Genomic DNA, 16,039 nt, shown 5'->3' with positions numbered 1-16,039 from the left:
GGGGCTTGTCCTCCCATGATGGTCCCTCTTCCAGCATCTCATCCTCTGTTCCCCATTGTCTGAGACATTCTCTGAGGACGTCATCCATTGGAGCCTTCTCCTTGATGTATTCATGGAGCTTGGATGTTTCATCCTGGACAGTGGCTCTCACACTCACTAGTCCCCGGCCTCCTTCCTTTCGGCTTGCCTACAGTCTCAGGGTGCTGGATTTGGGATGGAACCCTCCATGCATGGTTAGGAGCTTTCGGGTCTTAACGTCCGTGGTCTGAATCTCTTCCTTTGGCCACCTTATTATTCCTGCAGGGTATCTGATCACTGGCAGGGCATAGCTGTTTATTGCCCGGGTCTTATTCTTGCCATTGAGCTGGCTTCTTAGGACTTGCCTCACCCGCTGGAGGAATTTTGGCCGCAGAGAGCCTACCGTGGCATTGTATTATTTGGTCGATTTTTATTTTAAATTTGGCCTTTGCAATGCAGGCAGAAAAAAAAATCCTTGAGGATATTTTGAATCAATGTACGTGAATTACTCAAAGACTCGTTTCAGTTTCACCCCTAATATATGTATGGACAGTATATCTATGAATCCCTAAAATTTTAAGTCATTGATAATTAGTGTGGTTGTTTCATCATGGGATACATTTACATGCATAAAACCTAAGGCGGAATTAAAAGAAAAACATTTTTTCCTTTATTTTCATATAATTTCACCAATAATAGTAAAGACTCTTGTTCAAATAAAATTGTCATTCAGCATTTTAATGGCAAATAAAAACATGTTCATCATCCCATGAAGTAGGCCAGTTGGCCATCATAAGGACATTTGAAATGTGTTCAAGTTGAAAGTTATTCTTATCCATCTCTGGAATCATTCCTGACGTGTGTTCATTTTTATAGGGCGCCATTCCTCTTCTTCAGTGGCGGCATGCCCAGGGCAAGCTTTGGGGACAGACACTGCATTACTGTCATCCACAATAAAACACACGTTGCTTTGGACTTCACTTCCAGGATCATTGACTTCTTTATCATCAAAGATGGACAACTTCGCACTGGTCGGTAAAAGTACAGAAACGCCCAATTTCATAATTTTAACTCTTCTGAAGATTTCATACTGTGCATGATCATGATGGAGCCAGTTTTGCTCCTGAGCGTTTAATATCAAGGTCTTCAACGGTCTCAAGTATTGAGACGGGATGTTTTTTTGGAGTTTTTTTTTTGCATGCTAATTAATTGCATGTATTTCCCATGATCACTTGTCTTGACCAGGGGATCCCAGCGCATTAGTGGTCTTGGTTGAAGAGGAGTTGGGGGTGATTGACCTCAAGTCAGAAGGATGGCCAGTCATTCAGACACCTTACCTGGTTCCACTACACAGTTCAGCAATCACCTGCTCACACCATGTCTCTGCCATCCCTCTCAAACTGTGGGAGAGAGTTCTCGCCGCTGGAGAGCTCCAGAAGACAAATTACTCCAAAAAGGTACAATCAGTTTAACCCTTTTGATGCTGTTCCTCTCCCGTCCTGCAGGTAATGCATACGGTGATCCTTCACTTATCGCGGTTAATTGGGACCAGAACGCCCCGCGAAGACGAAAATCCGCGAATTAGAGTCCCACCACCTAATTTGATCAAATTTTCTCGATCAGAGGAGCAGCAAGCTGGCAGTTGGCAATTTATAACATATTTAGAAGATGCGAGAAGCTTTTTCGGAAAGGAGCATTGTGCCGAACACGCTTGACGGTTTGTGGCAGCTGATGAACACCTATACTCAAGCGAATCAGGTTGAATGCGATTTCTGAGACACTTTGCATGTTGGATTCCAACGTGGTTGACAGTTGACGACTCGTCACAAATAATCGATCGCTCATTCGACCAATTGATGTCCATCAGGAGCGCCAGTGGAAAACTCAAAGATAATTGAAATTGTTGCCTGCCCGTTCCCAAAACAACTATTATTTGGGATGGGAGCCACCCAAGTTTGTCTCCATGGCAACAAAATGAGGTTTTTGCTTTGCCATTGAGACACAGGATACTGACCCAGACCAACGCATTCATATGATAACACAATACACAACCATATCTCTTCCCACCCTCAACAGTGCGCTCACGAAAACTTAATTCATCATCGAATAACAATGGTATGACACTGTATGGCGCCTGTGTCTTCACTGTCGTAATACATGTTGGAAGATCCCGTCTCGTTGAAGCGTAGCTAATGCTGAGTGATATATGGAATCTTAAATTTTATTTTATTTTTTTCTGTCAGTCTCTGAAAATACCTTTTCTTAAAAAAAAGTGTATGTGCATGAATGTGTGAGTGGATGTCCATTGTTATATATGTTATTTATACTGTGATAACCGGGCGGTCCGTGATCGACAATTTAGCATCTCGGCCTCACAGTGCAGGGTTGAATTCCGGCTGCGGCCTTCCTGTGTGGAGTTTGCATGTTCACCCCGTGCCTGCGTGGGTTTCCTCTGAGTACTGCGGTTTCCTCCCATATTCCAAAAACATGCACGACAGGTTAATGGAACACTCTAAAATGTTCGGTGTGAGTGTGTGTGTTTGAGCGAGGATGGTTGTTCGTCTATGTGTGCACTGCGATTGGCTGCCAACTGGTTCAGGGTATCCACCGACTGCCCGAAGACAGCTGGGATCGGCTCCGGCACGTCCCTTGACCCTTGTGAGGATAAGCAGATCAGAAAATGGATGGATACTTTGATAACCATCCCACGTTAATGTTCTTGACCGAATATTTGAGCCATCCATCCGTTATCTGAACCGCTTTATCCTTATGAGAGTCGCGGGCGTGTTGAAGCCTATCCCAGCTGTCTTAGGGCAGTTGGCGGATTACACACTGAAGTGGCTGCCAGCCAGTCGCAGGGCTCAGAGGTTTTGAAAATATCAAAATTCAGATAAATTGTCCAGGAAGTGAATTTCTATCGGTTGGCAGCTCTGTGCTTTAAACTGAGGTGTTTTTTCCACTACCGTTCCCTCACGTTTTTTTCTTTTTTATCTGAAAATGAGACCTGGCAGACTCCCATTCTCTGTGTGTGTTGGTCATGGTTGTTTTTTTTTTTGTTTTTTTTTTTTTTTTTGGACAAGGTTATGTGTATTCAGTTTCGTTGCACCCTGTGGTAAAAAGACACTAACACTATTCTGATTCTGATTCTGAATCTATCTCGACTGAGGCTCTTCGATTGGAGGGCCCAGGCGGTGGATAGGATAGGTCAGAAGTTCCAAAAGGCAACTCATTTTTGGCTCCCTAAGATCCAAAAAAGTAATGTAAATAGGAGAAATGTCCACTCTGCGATTGTCTCATACACGCTACCGTGTTATATGTGTACCTCAACTACATAACCAACCCAATTATAATTGAACGTACCATCACATGACCACCGGTGAGGCATCATCACAGTGGCCGGAAAATACTGCTCCATATTTTCAAAGTAAACAAAAATTGATGGAGCACATTTAGTAACTTTTGGCCGTAGATGAGCAATAGTGTACACGCAAATATCGTCGGATTGTGGACGGTCGTCCAATGAGCGAAACTCCACGATTCGCGGCCGCAGAGGATAATCTATGAGTCCGATTGAATGCACACCATGGCCAGAGGAGGATAAACAGTGGACAAAGAAGGTGAAAATCAAGCGTAAGAAGGTCAGGTGTAGAAACAAAAATAAACGACAACATAGGAAAAGCGGACCACAAACAAAAAGGAACAAATGGAGCTTGTATGATTATGCATGAATTGTACAGCTGACCATAAATAACCATTAGCAATTACATAATTTGACATATATTAACTGACTAATAACTCTGAAACACTATGTTATCTCCATTCAGCCATGGCCGATAACCGGAGGGAAGAACTTGGCCCCAGATCCTCCACAGAGAGATCTTTTGCTCACAGGGTCAGGTCACCTCAACTTTTTTTCTTTTTGTGAACCATATTTAATCCCGAAAACAAAATCCACTTGAATTCTTAACAGTATCACATTTGCCTTTTATGTTTAGGCACGAGGATGGAACCGTGCGGTTATGGAATGCCTCAGGAGTCTGTCTGTACCCCATGTACAAATTGAGCACAGCTGGAGTCTTCCACACAGACACTGACCCCAATGACAACTTGCATCAAGGTGCTGAAGGAGATTGGCCACCTTTCAGAAAGGTGTGTGTCGAAAAGCATGACTTCCTTCCTTTTCTTCATTCCATTCATTTTACCTGAATCTAAAATAAAGAAAACAACTTAAACAAAGTAGACATACTGTATTTAATCTCCAACTGTCATACAATGTCTGATGATTCTGTTTACATTTTTACTGTCTAGGTTGGCTGCTTTGACCCCTACAGCGATGATCCAAGGCTTGGCATCCAAAAGATCCACCTTTGTAAATACAGTGGTTGTCTTGCTGTGGCAGGAACAGCCGGACAGGTGAGATTTCACTTTGAGGCTGTATTGGTAAACTCTGTCAATCACTACCCGAACATGGTAGGGGAATCTGAGTGCCTGAGTGATGTTTGGAGATACACTGACAAAAACGAAAATGCATTTCTTTTGTTTTTGCTCCAGCGTTCTGTGGTTTTTGTTGAGGGTGGGCTGTAATTCTCTGAATAGCGTTTGGAGACATATTTCTTTTAGAACACCAACGTCACAGTTCAACACAATATTCAATGTAGTTTTTTTCTTGGGGTGGGAGGGTTAAAAAAAAAAAGAAGAGACTAGAAGAGCAAACACTGTACTTTTCATTTAGCACACTTAATATTTATAGTGTTCCATTAACCAGCCACACATGCTTTTGGAATGTGAGAGGAAACCGGAGTACCTGCACAATACCCAAGCAGGTATGAGGAGAGCATGCAAACCCCACACAGGAAAGCCAGAGCCAGATTCGAACCCTGCACCTCTGCACTGTGAGGCGGACGTGCTCACCAGTCGACCATTGTGCCGCCCCAATTACTCATTGGGGGCAAAATAGGTATCAGGTGCAATGTTGGCCAGTTCCAAGTTTTTCGAACTTAGAAACACCTCCATTGACATCCAATGCACTGAAAGAATTTGTTCCAAGCTTCGGTTTGAGCCTGTTGTTGTATGTGACCAGTTCAATCCATTCTCTTTGAAGATTCTTGTGCTCGAGCTCAATGACGAGGCAGCAGAACATCCTGTGGAAGCGAAAGTTGTGGATTTGCTGCAAGGCCAAGAAGGTTTCCGTTGGAAGGTAATCAACAATATGGTTACAATACACAAAACTACCTATTCCTCCTTGAACAGTACATACAGATTCGAGACAAAGTATATGATTACCTGTGTATCATCTTAAATTGCTCACACATTTTTTATTTAAGTCACAACAATAAAGGGTTGTATCTTAATTCCCTTTAAAGTGTAAAAAAAAAATCCATCCATTTCCATCCAGCACCAACTTTAACAGTTCCCTGGCCAGTCGGCAGACAAGGCCCATTCCCAAATCTTCCTCTTAGCTTGACCCCTTTATCTTTCCTTTTCCCTTTATGCCTCTCTCTCAAAATGTTACTAAGAATAAATGACGTGCAGCTCTCGTGCAGTAAAAAAAAAAAAAAATGGCTACCAAACAAACTAGTGGTCGTTGAAATTTTGACTGCTAGTGTATGCCTCACTTCTTTACACTTTAAAGCAGTGGTTCTTAACCTGGGTTCGGTGATTCGGTCTCAGGGGTTCGACGGAGCCTCTGCCATGGAGGTTAAGGCACACTCAACATGTCTGTTTGTTATGACACACCCGCTTGGCCATCACTGGCTGGTTCATTTTGTGCACAATTAAAACAACGCATACTTATGTCTTGAAATGTTATTTAGTTTTTAATAAATGTGTTTTTTTAATGTCTTGAATTTGTAAAAAGAAAGAAGATATTTTTATTTTTCACTAATGAAGGGTTCGGTGAATGTGCATATGGGTTCGGTACTTCTAACAAGGTTAAGAACCATTGCCTTAAAGCTTGCAGGCATTGTTTAAAAGGCTTTGAGCCTTAAGTAGCACAATGGCAGGTGCGCTTTGTGCCATGTTTTTTAACTGCTCTCATGGAATTCAGCGGCTTGAACGTTGGCATAAAAAACACTATTGTAAAGCTGCAACAAGTTCACCCAAAGACGGAAAGAGTAAAGTTGTAAAACGCCATTGGTTCTTCACAATTGCCCCCCCACCCCAAAAAAGATCCAGACGGATATAAAACATGGACTAAAATAGTGAATTTATTGACCACACTTATTTTCTCAATATCTCAAAACCAAGGGAACAGACAGAGGCTAAGTATGGTAAGCTAGCTAGCAGACAACGAAACTAATGTTCCCTAGTCACTGTCACTTTGAAATCGAGAAATGTTTCCAAATCACACTGTTTCCTTGTTGCTTTCTGTTATTTCTGAAATTGTTTTCGGAGCCCCAAAAAATCTGGAAGGGACTAATTGGGATGCCACTTGTTACAGTCACGTCATGACCTTGAGTTCTACATTGACAACTACTTGTATTTTTTAAACTGTGTTCCCTACCATTTGAACAATGCTCTGAGTTTCGGAACGGTCTGCATGAAGCAGCACTCTCGTAGCGTATTTCCGAATGCACCCAATATTCGGGAACCTGGGTTTTGGTGTGTCCTCACCTGAAATGCTATTCGCAGTGAGCTACTTAATTTGCTGCATGTAATATACAATACCGACTCCACATTTTTGGGCCATAAACTTTGATCTCTCTCTCTCTCTCTCACATATACATAATGTTGTTTTTAGGGGCACACGCGTCTTGATGTTCGAGATGAGCCAGTCCGTTTTGAGGCAGGCTTCCAGCCCTTCACTGTTGTGCAATGTCAGCCTCCTGCCGTGGTCACCGCTCTTTGTCTTCACTCCGAGTGGAAGCTGGTTGCTTATGGCACCAGCCATGGCTTTGGATTATTTGATTACCAACAGAAAATCAATGTCTTCATCAAGTAAGGAGACACTTTGGGAACTCAAACATGTTTCGAGTTATAAAGCCATTGTCATAAAAATGATGGGTGCTGAAAGTAGAAATCAAACGATATCTCTCCAGCCATCAAATTTTTACCATTACAGAATATCATTTGTGCCTGATTGTGTCATGCACAACACAGAGATGAAAGTCCTCCGGATTTTCCCGGAATTCCGGGTTTTTCACATTTTTATGAAGATCTCTCCGGAGAATTGAGGAAAATTTGCCTAAAATTAATCCGGATATTAGTTGACAACATTGAACGAAGACGCGTTTGAGTTCGTTGTTTTGCTTTCACGAGCGTAGCCATGTTGAGACACTAACACTAGTAACAGTAGAGATTTTCGTCTCTTTATCAACACATTTGCTAAACCCCAGTGGAACGAATAAAAGACACCGTGGACAAGACAGTTGTCGTAAAAAATATATTTGGACAAAAAGGGAAACACACAGATTGGCAGAAAAACGTGTCGGTCCGACTTTGAGTGTCGTCTCGGCTCGCTTAGCTTAGCTGTTGTTGTGTGTGACGTTGGGTGTGTGACGTCGCTGCGTCGGCGCTTATTGGTTGAAATCAAAAGACGCGCTTGCGTACATGTTCGTGCTGACGCACGCATAGTAGAGAGCAGCGGACGAGCTCGAGTGGCGTCGCCACAACAGTAATACCCTCGCCTCGCATTCTCATGGCCTCGCAATATCTCTGAGATTTCGAAATTTCGGCGAGAACGGAAACCACAAAGGGTGCATGTCCTTAAGAATCGTGTGCGGCACTTGAAGAGACAGAAGCAGCGAGACCAAAAAGAACAATGACGGCTGGATCATAAAGATGTGAAGGAGTTTTTTGAATTGTCATTGCGAGAGTTTAGTACAGTACGTGTTGTGATGACGCCGCTTCTGTTTTTTGCAAACCACGGTCTCTCGTGGCCAAAACTATTCACGGCCTCAAAAAAAAAAAAGTCAGCGAGAGAGAAGCCTGACCCGAACTCGCAGCAATGATTGACATTTTAGGCCCGACCCGATTTTTTCCGGAATTTTCAGGAAAGTTCACTTTCATCTCTGACAACAGTGCAGTGGTACCGTATAGCTTCTATATTATGGGACTTGCAGTTATCGTTTTTTTTTCTTTTCATGCATTATGTATTTTTATGCCTTACATAATATCAGGGAGCTTATAAATCTGTATTTGTTTCATGTTGTTATATTATTCATGTCTGTATTTTTGTCTGTGTCAACTATGTGTGGTGAAATGGCTTTTTCTCTAGATGCACTCTCAACCCCAGTGACCAGCTGGCCATGGAGGGTCCTCTGTCTCGGGTGAAAAGCATTAAAAAATCACTCCGGCAGTCCTTTAGACGAATAAGGCACAGCAGAGTCTCACTACGGAAACATCAAGTCAACAATGCTGCCAAGGTAGTGTAAAAAATAAATAAATAAATAAAAATTCAACTAGTCTTTGTGGTACAGTATTACTGCTTATCTTAATAAGAGTAAATGAAGGGAGTAATTACAAGTTCCAAGTCTCGAGCAAGTCCCAAGTTGCTGTGGTAAAAAAAAAAAAGTCAAGCAAGTTACGTTAAATCACCACCAGTAAAAGTTAAGTAGTTACTTAGCTCAAGCAAGTCGTAAGTCAAGTCACAAAATCTTGTTCAGTCACAGCATGTATTGGATTGATAAAATATTTTTTTATGGATCATAACACAAAAATGTAAATTATCTCTAAAAATTAAATGATTTAAATCTAAAAAAAAATTAACACATGAAATTAACATACTTTTCAATTATTGAGATGAATTTTTTGTATGAGTATCACACTGTTACTGTGATGATAAATATTGAGATATGCTGAACGTGTCTAATCATCAAATTTAAAACCTCCATGTTTTTTTTTTTTTTTTTTTGTGCCAGTCTTTTTCCCAAATCGATTAGTGTGTGTAAAAGGGTGAATGCCTTAACTTTGTGAACTTTGTAGGTTGTAGCTTAATGAAGTTCTATCCAGTTATTGTGCAATAGTTTTCGGGAGCCCTGCCACATCAAATATAGCGGAACTGCTAACGGTCAGAAAAGTACGAAAAGTGGAGTCTATATATAGATGTCAATGCTGAAAAAAATTGACTGTTTTTTTAATGCTATAGTGTCAAGGTTACACTCACCATGGTGCCTAATCTTTCACTTTATTTTCCTCTCAATTAAATGCTGAACTGATATCAAGTTGAGTTCATATTTGCTAGCTAAACTGTTGAGCTAACCTAGCTAGCTTAACTTCATAGTTCAGATTCCTTGACTGCCTTGCGTCTGGCAGATCAAACTAAACTTTGTAGATGTCTCACATCATCGAACGGCAAATCTTGCATATTGCTTTCTTTTTTTTTTTTTTTTTTTTCACGGGTTCAGCAAAATGATAATTCTTGAATCCAACTTGTCACACTTGCTAAACGAGTCGGCCTCCGCCCTTGTCTTTGGCTTGGGGCATAATGGTAGCTGTCATTGCTGCAGTTACCAAATTGGTGGCATGCGCAATACAAAAAAAAAAAGATTTTCCAATGTAAACAGAAGCACTTGTCAAGTTATGGAGTTGAAGTAAAAGTAGAGTCGAGTCGAGTCTCATGAATGCCAAATCAAAGTCAATGCGAATTTTTTCCCCAGTAAGTCGCAAGGAAACAAATTATCGACATAGGTCGACTCGAGTCCAAGTCATGTGACTCAAGTTTCCCACTTCTCATCTCTTTAGCTATTCTGTGTTAACATATTCTGTATTTTTGTTTTTTTTGGATTGTTGTTATCATCACCACCAAAAAGCTCCAGGAGGCAAATGCTCGTTTGGAGGCGGAGCTAGCCGAGATGGAGTTAGCTCCTGTTCAAAGGAAGATTGAGGCTCGTTCGTCAGATGACTCTTTTACCGGTCTGGTGCGGATACTTTACTTTGCTGACACCTTCCTCTCAGACAGTGAGTCACCAAATTCAACATGTGATTTGAATACACAAAAATGCCTTTTCTTATATCCACCTCTTTTCTTCTAGGTTCACATAATACACCTTCGCTTTGGGCGGGGACCAATGGGGGTTGTGTATATGTATTCATACTCCGGCTTCCTTCTGTCGAGCATCGGACAGATGAGCCCATCACTGCACACCCTGGTGAGGCATTAGATTTTGGGATACAATGGGTTCATAGTTGTCTGTCCACTCTGCTTCACTATAGTCATCACTACAGTCAAGGGTGCGCAGAGGTGGTGCGCTGGTGTGCATGAGCACCAGAAATTGAATATTGCGCTCCAGTCTGTCATTGCGCTTTTGCGTTCTAAGCATATTGCAGTCAGTCAGTTAGCTTGACTGCGGTCAAGCCAGCCTCTATTTGAAGTTCGGTCAGCCCTCCGCAACAATTGTTTCCAACAGTCATCTTCAAAGTAAAACCCAGGTATGGCATTGCTATCTATGTTATTGTCAGAGATGTTCGCTCGGACGGCCAACAAAGGCTCGAACACAGGAACAGATTGTCATCCTCTGCCGGCAGGAGGTGCAGTTTCAATGAAGCCACTCAGTGTGAGCTTCCCAAATGATACCCAACCTCTGCAACCTCTGCCGGCCTTTTTATTGACTGTATATGCAAATTACAAGGAATATATCAGAAAAACACTCCCATCTTTATTAACATGCCGCACCCCTGGACGGCCCCATTGGGTCGCCCCTCAGACAAAGCATTCTCTTGGTACCAGCACCAACATCCATAAACCAACAGAAATGTAGACATTTTAGCAAGCGGTATTTCCATGAACTGTCACGTCTGTGACCTGGCTCATGACCCTTTCTCATGATGGAGTGTACAAGCACTCCCTTCCGTCCAAGGTTAAATCTTAGTTTCCAAGTTGTCAGATAACAGGCGCCAGTGTGTCTACTAGTGAGAGTTAACTCTTTCTCAATGAGATATAGTGAGGTACCATCTGCTCGGGTCCCTTGATCTCTCTGACACTATGCTTCCATTGTGTGCAAGATGCTCTGAACACAAGCATTTCGAGGTCACTCAAGCATGTAACAAGATGAAACTTTAAAACATGACAACATTGTCTTTTTCTATTCTAACAGTATATATATATATATATAGAGCAGTGGTCCTCAACCTTTTTATTTTTGTAACACGGACTGGTTTAAACAAGTGCTGTGTACCGCTTTTCGCGGACTGGCAATCATTCGCGCAGGGGTCAGGGGGTGACGTTGTGTTTATTTGGGTGGGAGTGGGGGGGATTGCCGGTTTGGCAGGGGTGTATGATCAAAAGATGACACAATTAATTGCTGTTTGGTAAGTGGATGCAATTTTTTTGTTTTGTTTGTTTTGTTTTGTTTTTTTTTCCAAAAATGACCGCGGTTGTGGCAGCTAGCTAAACTAGACTGGCTGTCTAATGCTACAGTCATCTGATGCATGCAGAAGGGCCGTCATATATGTGACGCTGCGCCACAGCTTTGACGGTCCGTCAAAAAAAGTCCTTTCGTGAAAGCAGTCCAGGTGCAAAGAAAGAATAAAATGCGGATCGCTGCCCTCGAGAACTGTGCTAAATAAGCTAGCTGATCACAAGGTTCCATATACTGCAAGTCAAAGGTGGGAAATAGATTTTTCAAATGGGCCATGCAAATCAATTTTGTTCGTTTTTTCATTAATACAGTAAATTCATCCATCCATTTTCAACACCGCTTATCCTGAAGAGGGTCACGAGGGTTACTGGAGCCGGTCCCAGCTGACTTTGGGCAAAAAGCGCACTAACCTCTAAACTGGTTGCCAGTCAGTCATACATATAGAGACAGACAGCCACAATCACACCGTCACTGATGGGGAACCGATGCCACGGCATACAGTAAATTGCATTGTTTTCATAAGCCACCATTGTGTAACCCTAGTATAATAATAATAATGTTGGAATTAGAAAATATATAAATGTGTATATATTTTTTTCAGTTTTGTGACATACCTACACATATAACGATGAACCCATGAAATTGGGTTGGGGGGAAAAAAAATGCGCAGCAAATATCAACCAGTGACAATAAAGTTTATCTTCGTGGCCGGGAAGCAGAAACAAAATGGCAAGACTGAAAACAAATACTACCCCCAAGATGTGGTCACGAGATCACAAAATCCTTGGACGGCCTAATTTGTGTTGTCTGTGTTCTTCCCCTACTTCTGCAGCAAAAGAAATCCAGCTCATGCATCGGGCCCCTATTGTTGGCCTCGTAGTATTGGATGGTCACGGGACTCCTCTCCCTGAGCCGCTGGAGGTCGCCCATGACCTTGCTCGTTCGCCTGATATGCAGGGGTCCCATCACCTTGTTGTTACATCTGAGGAACAGTTTAAGGTGAGATCAGATAAAAGCACCCAAAAGGCAATGCTATTTTTATTGCTGATACTGGCTCTGTATTTACTTGGAATTGGGTTTCCACCAAATTTTGCAATATTGACAGTTCCAGTGGTGATTAGAGGTGAAACATTTGAGAAGTGAAATTACTTGAAGTGTCAAACTGATACTTTCTTTTGCACAGGTATTCACCCTTCCTAAAGTGAGTGCCAAGATGAAGCTGAAGCTAACAGCTATGGATGGCTCCCGTGTACGGCGGGTTGCCGTGGCATGGTTCGGCAGCAGCCAATCAGAGGACTATTGCGAGAGTGCCCTGGTGGTTTTGACAAATCAAGGCGACCTTCATGTGATATCCTTACCAGGGGTGAAGCTGCAGGTGCGTTTCCCCTGCATCCGCAAAGAAGATGTCAGCGGCATTGCTTCATGTGTCTTCACAAGACATGGCCAAGGTAAAAGTATTTACAAGTCTCAATCTCTAGAAAAGAAAATCTCTCTGGCACGATACAGAATGCTTTCAAACATTTGTTTGTATATATTGTTTGCAATATTTCACAATCATCACTTTTTAATGCTTGTTCTTTGACAAACTCCGACGAGGAAATTTGCCCCAATGAACTCCAATCCGAGGCAAGCTTTATGTGTGGGGTCTGCCAAAGACGTATTTTTTTTTTTTTTTTTAAGATTTGAAAAATCCTATGTGCACCCAGCCTAAGGTGACAAAATGTAAAAAAGTTATCAGAGGTTGCGAATAAGGCACGACGTACCGTATTTATAAGGCGCTACGGAGTGTAAGGCGCACCTTCTATTTTAAAACTGTTTTCATATATAGGGTGCACCGCATTATAAGGCACATAGAATAGAATTTACAATTGTGGCTACGGTTGCGTTCTGCGTCCACTAGATGGAGTCACGCTAAAGGAATACAATACAATACAATACAGCTTTATTGACATAGTGCCTTCACAACTACTGCAGCTGTAACAAAGCGCTTTACAGAACGTGTGAAATACTATGTATAAGAAAACAGAATATATAAGACACATTGCAATTTTGGTGCACTGTCACCTTTTGAGAAAATGTTATGCTTTTAGGTGTGCCTCATACAATACAGGTATATGCTCCTTCCTCTCCTTGTTGGAAGAGTCTCTGTTAGAGTGACTTAAAAACAAATCAATCAATATTATTCTCTAATATAGATGAACCGAAATACTATTAAGTCATTTCTGCTCTCTAGTGGTGAACTGTGTTATTACTAGTGATGTGCGATACTGCAGGGCCAGTACTGGCAACTTCTTGGATGCAACTTGTTCAGTTTTATGCTGACTAGATGATGTTGGTACTCTAATCTGACCATGTTTTTTGGTAACAAGCATGTGAACATATTACAATTTGCAGACCAGAAATCAAATGAACTCATTCAGTGCCAGACGTTTTTCTCAAATTTGGAGAGCTTTTTTTGTTGATGATCAAAACCACTCCTGCCATCTAGTGGTTACTTATCATACTGAAATAATTACCACAGCCCCGATACTGCCTGAGGAGGTGCGCGAAGCCCTTTATTAATATATTTTAATAAAAAACACCTAAAACGTATTTTTTACTGTATTTATGTGGTCAAATGCATTTGAAAACTACTTGCTGCAGTGATGCTGTGAACATTAACATCCGTTTCACTGTTCATAAAACATGCTAAGAAGATTTTAGTAGTTCCAGTTATCAACCAAGGACTCTATAAATGTTAGTTTTCATTCTGTATTAACAGTTGAATTTGTCAGGTCAAAACAAGGCTGCCTCTATTTTGTATTTTATGAAAGGAAAAGTACTTGTGTGAAGTCTAGAACAACTCATCATTTTCCATAAAATCAAAGAGCCGATTTATGTTCAAACCCTTTCAGGGACAGTGGTTACGAAAGTGGACAGATGATCATGTTATCAGGTTACAGGGTCATGAAAGGGTTAAGTAAAATCAAGACTATTTTCAATAAAACCATAATCAAAAATGCACTTGAAAAATATTGGCAAACTGGTTGGCATTTTTGTGTGTTGTCGCCAGTTGCTGAGTGTAGGTAAAAAATTAATTTGTAATCTAAGCGAGTTAGTTTTTAAATCAAGTCATCGATTAAGTAATCGTTACACTTTCAAGGTAACTGTGACAACACTGTTGTTGACTCTCCTCAGGTTTCTACCTCATCTCTCCGTCTGAGTTTGAGCGCTTCTCACTGTCCAGTCGTTTCCTCGTGGAGCCTTGCTGCCTTGTGGAGGTTCCACTTTCCTCACATGCCTCCATTCAAAGCAGGCCAAAGCCGGACGGAATTTTATCTGCCTACAGGTTTGCTTGATCATTTAATTGAGGAGTTCACCAATAAATTCAAGGGTTAAATTTCTTTTCTCTGAACACTACCCTAGGGAAACCAGCCAAGAAGCTGAGGATTCAGGTAAAACAAAGACTTATGCTTGTAATACATCAGCAGGCTTAACATGCATGTGTTCTTTTCCAGGAAATAACTTCTTGTCTTACTAGTCTCGCTTTCTCGCTCCTGCGGCTCATTGTGCTCACTTCACTGCTACCTGTGTGTGTTCCAGATATTTCTGCTAGACGTGTGATGGAGCATGCTTTGCTGAATGATGAGAGTGAGTAAATTGATATATGTATGTGTATGTATATTCAGTGTGTGTGTGTGTGTGTGTGTGTGTGTGTGTGTGTGTGTGTGCGTGTGCGTGTGCGTGTGTGTGTGTGTGTGAGTGTACCGTACTCATGTCGAAGAAAGATGTTTGTCAATCATCTAAGAGTTGCTTTTTTTTAACTGCCATGTGCTTCTATCTGCAAGCATTTTTCTTCTATAATCGGAAAACACTATGAGCAATATTGTCAGGAAAAAAATAGTTGACATTGCATCCATTCTATAAAATATTTTTAGAGCAAGTTGTTGCCTAATATGAATGAGTGAATAGTTTAGTGATTTTTTTTTCCATACAGAAGTGCTGCATGAGATTCAAAAGTCACTGGAAGGTGACCATGTTTAGGTACGTGACACATTACCTACTCCCATTACTTACGAGAGGATCTGAATACAGCCCCTCGGGTACCACAGGGCTCCAGACTAACAATTTTTTTTTTTTTTTTTATGAGCACAATGACACCGAACTGGAAATTTTAGGAGTGCAAGTAGAAAATTTAGGGGCACACACAAATCACAAATCAACTTGACAGGTAAATACTCAAATTTCCACTAGTTTTCACAATTTCTTATGAATGGGTGAACGTGTGGATCAGAACTTTGTCAGCAACAACAAATATTCCAGAATTAAAAAAATAAATAAAAATCAGCAAATTCATGCATGTGCCCATGAAAAATCTACGATAGTTGCCTTTTTATCCATGTAATATTTTGTGTTGTTTTGACTTGTTAAAAAAAAAAAGCAATAATCATAAATACCGGCTGTTATGAAGTACTGATATAAAATGAAAACAATTTTCAGCCATGTTGCCCAGCCCTATTCGCCAATGTCATCGTGTCATGCTTAACCATTAGCCGTTGAACTTTGCACTTCAATTCATTTTCAACAAACACGAAAACTGTTTAGCCCGACACAGTATTAGTTTTCCAGTATCATTTTGCCACCGTTCCACAAGCATAAACCAATTTTGCACATAAAATGTTTGTTTCCCTTTGACAGTTAATGTGTGCGCTGTTGGGTTGTACCGTATTTTCTGCACTATAAGG

At 41.3% G+C, this 16,039-nt stretch overlaps 1 protein-coding gene across 1 annotated transcript in view; it reads left to right on the top strand.

The window, feature by feature from the left end:
- Positions 1-16,039, top strand: part of llgl2 (LLGL scribble cell polarity complex component 2) — a 45,429-nt gene that overhangs the window by 27,340 nt on the left and 2,050 nt on the right. Inside the window, exons 11-26 of the mRNA XM_019884885.1 lie at positions 895-1,049; positions 1,264-1,475; positions 3,843-3,910; positions 4,014-4,167; positions 4,327-4,431; positions 5,120-5,215; positions 6,758-6,954; positions 8,234-8,381; positions 9,768-9,915; positions 9,990-10,106; positions 12,148-12,314; positions 12,499-12,763; positions 14,493-14,643; positions 14,721-14,749; positions 14,898-14,945; positions 15,292-15,338. Of these exons, the coding sequence (XP_019740444.1) occupies positions 895-1,049; positions 1,264-1,475; positions 3,843-3,910; positions 4,014-4,167; positions 4,327-4,431; positions 5,120-5,215; positions 6,758-6,954; positions 8,234-8,381; positions 9,768-9,915; positions 9,990-10,106; positions 12,148-12,314; positions 12,499-12,763; positions 14,493-14,643; positions 14,721-14,749; positions 14,898-14,945; positions 15,292-15,338 (2,107 nt within the window). The remainder of the gene's footprint in view (positions 1-894; positions 1,050-1,263; positions 1,476-3,842; positions 3,911-4,013; positions 4,168-4,326; positions 4,432-5,119; positions 5,216-6,757; positions 6,955-8,233; positions 8,382-9,767; positions 9,916-9,989; positions 10,107-12,147; positions 12,315-12,498; positions 12,764-14,492; positions 14,644-14,720; positions 14,750-14,897; positions 14,946-15,291; positions 15,339-16,039) is intronic.

Source organism: Hippocampus comes, unplaced genomic scaffold, assembly GCF_001891065.2.
Source record: "Hippocampus comes isolate QL1 unplaced genomic scaffold, H_comes_QL1_v1.1 scaffold120, whole genome shotgun sequence".
Lineage (NCBI taxonomy): Eukaryota > Metazoa > Chordata > Actinopteri > Syngnathiformes > Syngnathidae > Hippocampus > Hippocampus comes.
The sequence above is the reverse complement of the archived record's forward strand: the minus strand, read 5'-3'. Positions and strand labels throughout refer to the sequence as shown.